A 4,566-nucleotide genomic window follows, 5' to 3' on the forward strand; every position below is an offset into this window, starting at 1 on the left:
TACTCCCCTTCTCCCCCGCCTCCCCCACCACCACCTCCACTACCTCCACCTCTTCCTAATGCTGAAGTCCTAGCGGATCAAAAACAACCTCCGGTCACCATGGAAACCACTAAGAGACTTAGTTGGCCACAGTCCACGGGCATATGTAGCAATATAAAATCGGAACCTCTTTCTTTTGAGGAAGGTTTAGGCAGCAGCTGTGAACTGGGCATGAAACAAGTTTCCTATGACCAGAATGAAATGAAGGAACAGTTAAAAGCCTTTGCGCTAAAAAATGCAGATTTCTCTTCCTATTTGCTTTCTGAGCCACAAAAGCCTTTTACTCAATTAGCTGCTCAGAAAATGCAGGTGCAGCAACAACAGCAGCTCTGTGGAAATTATCCAACAATACACTTTGGTAGCACGAGTTTCAAAAGGGCAGCCTCTGCCATTGAAAAGTCCATTGGGATTTTGGGAAGTGGCTCCAGCCCCGCCACGGGCCTGCCTGGCCAGAACACTCAGATGCCCACGCAGAACTTTTCCGACAGCAGCAACACGGATGAACTGGAACTGAAATGCTCTTGCCGGCTGAAAGCCATGATTGTGTGCAAAGGCTGTGGGGCCTTCTGCCATGACGACTGCATAGGACCTTCCAAACTCTGTGTAGCTTGCCTGGTTGTGCGATAAGCGCTAAATGAAAGATGCAGTATCCCTTTTCAACATGGGAAAAAAGCTCAACATCGTCAGCAACAACAAATTGAATTACTCAGTGGTTTCTAGCGTGCTAATTTATTTTACTTTGGAACAGGTTATCTTCTCTCCACGGGATTACTCTTTCCTTACATTTCTCAGAAAGGGGAGATCACATCCAATCCGGGTGGCTCAGCGGCATGTCTTTAGCATCTTTAGTTGCTATCCCCAACATTGGAAAATTTCCATCCATGTGTATACAGGCCACTACCCCATTGGGTTTTTTTGTTTATTTGTTTTAATTTAGGTGTAGCTAGCAAAAGGACATTTTTAATTACTACCAGAAATGCAGCTATAGAAAGAAAATGGTAAAAGTGATTTAAGGTGGGTATGCACTCTTCTCCAGATTAACCATTATCTATAGCAAGGCTTTTCACAGTTGACTCTTCGGGAGCTGCCTTTCCCACAGTGATTAAGTCATACTTGGAAAGGGGAATCTGATTTAAATGTGCGATTCCTTGTATTTACTCATATCACAAAAGATACATTAAAGGAGGTGTGTCATCAATGAGCTCCACTGTCCTTATTCTCTTTCCTCCCTGTTGACCCTTTTCACAGACTGGCAGAAAATCTGCCTCTGCCTTGAACATTGTACACACACTGTAGTGAAATGTGTCTTAGGCCTGAATTGCAGTGTGGGCCTCGTGCCCAGTCTGGTTTGAGCCCTTTGACACCTGATACTGTAAGATCAGTTGGCCAACAGAGAGCCATAGGCCCAGAGGATTTCAGAGCTGCATGTGTGGCTTTTAAGAGCAAGTACTTAAAAACAACACAACAAAAGTGCCCTAAAATTAAAAGTAAAAGGCTGTGTATGCAAACACATATAAATAGTGTTCCATTCTATTCATTCTGATACAATTACTCGATATAAAAATTGGGATAATAATCATAGCTCTTTGTTGATGACTCCAGTACACTCTGGCTCCCAGCTTTGCAGAGGTTGACCCCTCTTTTTAAAAGTGTGATTGATGATAAAAGGGACTGCAGACGGCTGACGTGTTGAAACTTTTCAGGACATTTTTTTTTTTTCCTTCTCATGATTTTACTCTGATAGAGCCCTCATTTTAAAAACTGTTCTAGGTACTGCATGTTTTGTTTTCTTTCCCCTTAGGTGAATTCAGTACATTCTTCCAATTTGGGAGAGTGGAACTGCTTTTGAAAAAGGGATACTGCATCTTACAAATATCATCAGTGTTTCTCCAGTAAAGCCTGAGTGTTGCGTATTTGAGCTACATTCGGCATACTCTGGCCACCCTCATGCCACAGAGAACAGCTTTGGTTCAGGAGGCTCTGTTCCCTAAAGCAAGTTCAAAAGCACATGCACATTGTGGGAAGATGAAAGACAACAAAACGATGCCCATTTAACTTCAGATTACAGAGCACAAAATGTGGAGTGCCATTAACCCATTGATTGATTGAGGCTATAAAATTAAAAGAAAAACATGGGGGGAAATGTCATCTGTCCAGGGTAAGAATGACAGATATTTTTACATGGGATCATCTTAACATAAACTTTTGACATTCCTTTAAGATATGTCTTAAAAATTAACTGGAATGAACAGAAATTACATTCCTAGAAAAGAAATACTTGTGACTTTTTTTTATAGTATTCAACCATGGTATACTTTTTTCCCCCCCCCTCCATATTTATTACTGTGATGTTGCCAAATTTTGTTAGGTGACAGAGACGTCATTATTATTAACAAATTGCTGATAGTGAAAGATACTTTATCTTAAAAAGCAAAGAAGGGCCTGGCTTTGTGGCTGCATTTCGGTGCTTCAGTACTATCACTTCTGTTTTCCACATTAAAATTAACAAAATTAACTAATGACTGAGAAAATGAGCAATGCGCTTATCCAGCCCTTGCCAAGGAATGCAGCATAAGTCCCAGCGGATTGGATCCTTAGTTCACTCTGCGCCAGGTTTCCTTGAGGTGGCAGCCTCACCCGTGGGGTCTCCATGGTCTGCTTGGCTCTGACATCATCTTGGTTCAGAAGATCATGCTATAGTCTCACAGAGGAGCACCCCTAAAATACAGACACTTGCATGCCAACTCCTTCCAAATTCAGTTGCCTCCCTACCAATGTCAGATACTGTCTACACCAGCAGAAAACTACCACATCAGTAACTGACTCGGTGTTGGAAGAAGCTCCAGTCTATGAAACATTTGCACTCTGTATATGAGGTACAATTGAGGCTGAAGTGATAGCCCGTTACCTGTTCCATCACTGTGGAACACTGCCTGAAGTTGCTTACTGGGAATAAAGAAAAGTGTCCTTCTCTATGTTTTGATTTTTCACGTAGTCTGTTGGGAGAATCAACTGTTGATGGTGCATGGATTCTATCACCCAGGTCCAAAGAGCATAATTTGTCTATGCCCTTGCTCTTTTCTGCCCAGTTTAAATTCCTAATGTTCGCCTATGCTTTTTATTACTGAAAAATTAATATCTTTGGGCTAAAAATTATGGAAAGAAAGAAAAATTTGCAAGTAAGTAATAGGTCATATTTTACAAGTGTCCATTTAATATACATGTGTACACACAAAAGCCAGTATCTTTGGATTAGGTGAGTAGGTTCTTAGTTTCCTGATTTCCACAGGTGTCTGCCTATGTGCAAATGGAGTATGTTATTTACTACATGGTTATTGTGGTAGAATGTGCAAATTTTAGTGTGTGCATTATCCTAATAATTGGACACTATGCTATCCCCTATCAGGAATAGAGCCTGCACATGTGACATGTAACTTTTTTTTTTTTAATCACAGAGGATGTACTTCCGTAAGTAGCACTTTTTGGAGCCGGGGGAGAAGATAACCGCTATTCCCTAATCCCCCTCCTATATGATATGCATATGCCTGAGGTGTATAAAGACGTTTAGTTAGTTAATGGGCATGTTAATAAGAACATTCTGATGCAAATTCATTTCCAAAATGAAAATAATGTCCTTCCCCCACGTGAGAATAGCAGAAATGTTGGTGAATTGAGCACCATAGTTATATTTCCCTGCTAAAGTCTAGTTTGAAAAAGAAAACTTGAAAACAAACCTATGAGGCTGAGCCTGGTTGCTATAAAGACTTTGTGGTGGTATGTGTTTCTGAGATGAGCTAGAGAAGGTTTGGTTGACTTCGAGACCTTGGATAGTCTTATTCAAAATAAACATACAAACACAAGCTGATGGCGTGTGGTATGCATAATGCAGCCAAGAGTCACAATACAAGGTGCTGCAGCCCAGTTTCCTTTCCACACTCGCACAATTTCAAAAGAGGAAGGTACTATGGCCTTGGTCTCCTGGTTGCTCCTTGGTCTGGTGGAGTTCCAGGTTACAGAAGCTGAAACCAAGGATAGGGTTGCATCGTCTCTCTGGTGTCGAGGCCGCGCACCGTGCTAGCTGCCTGGTGGGAATGAACCCACCGAACATGCAGAGCCCAGAGTCATTGTCCGTTTGTGTCTCCAGAGAACAATGTGAAGAGTCCCAGCAAAGGAACTCAGAAGACTGTCAGGGGCCTATGTAGCCAAAATGTCACTGAATATAAAACTCTTGTCTTCGTTCTTCATGCTTTGTCACTGTAAAGCGAACAAAAGCATTTTTACTATAATTTAAAGGAGCTGCTTTTTTATAGCACATACTATTTCGCTTTGTACTATATTTGATAGTTGCAGAATAATTTAGACAGTAGAAAAATCTTGTTGTATTTGTACTGTTCATGAATGTTTCAAAGAAAGTGCTTTACTTTGTTGCCATAATTTTCTTGTACTGCTGTATTTCACCCCCTGCCCCCACCACCCCCCTACTTTATGGAAACCTGATTCCTATTTTCAGTACAGTTTCTTTTTTTT

The 4,566-nt window shown here is 41.3% G+C and overlaps 1 protein-coding gene across 1 annotated transcript in view; it reads left to right on the top strand.

Annotated features, from left to right (window-relative positions):
- ASXL3 (ASXL transcriptional regulator 3) overlaps positions 1-4,550 on the top strand; it is a 155,225-nt gene extending 150,675 nt beyond the window's left edge. Inside the window, exon 16 of the mRNA XM_019652066.1 lies at positions 3-4,550. Within this exon, the coding sequence (XP_019507611.1) occupies positions 3-666 (664 nt within the window). The 3' untranslated portion in view covers positions 667-4,550. The remainder of the gene's footprint in view (positions 1-2) is intronic.
- The last annotated feature ends 16 nt before the right edge of the window (positions 4,551-4,566 follow it).

The sequence above is a fragment of the Hipposideros armiger genome, unplaced genomic scaffold (genome assembly GCF_001890085.2).
Source record: "Hipposideros armiger isolate ML-2016 unplaced genomic scaffold, ASM189008v1 scaffold_173, whole genome shotgun sequence".
NCBI lineage: Eukaryota > Metazoa > Chordata > Mammalia > Chiroptera > Hipposideridae > Hipposideros > Hipposideros armiger.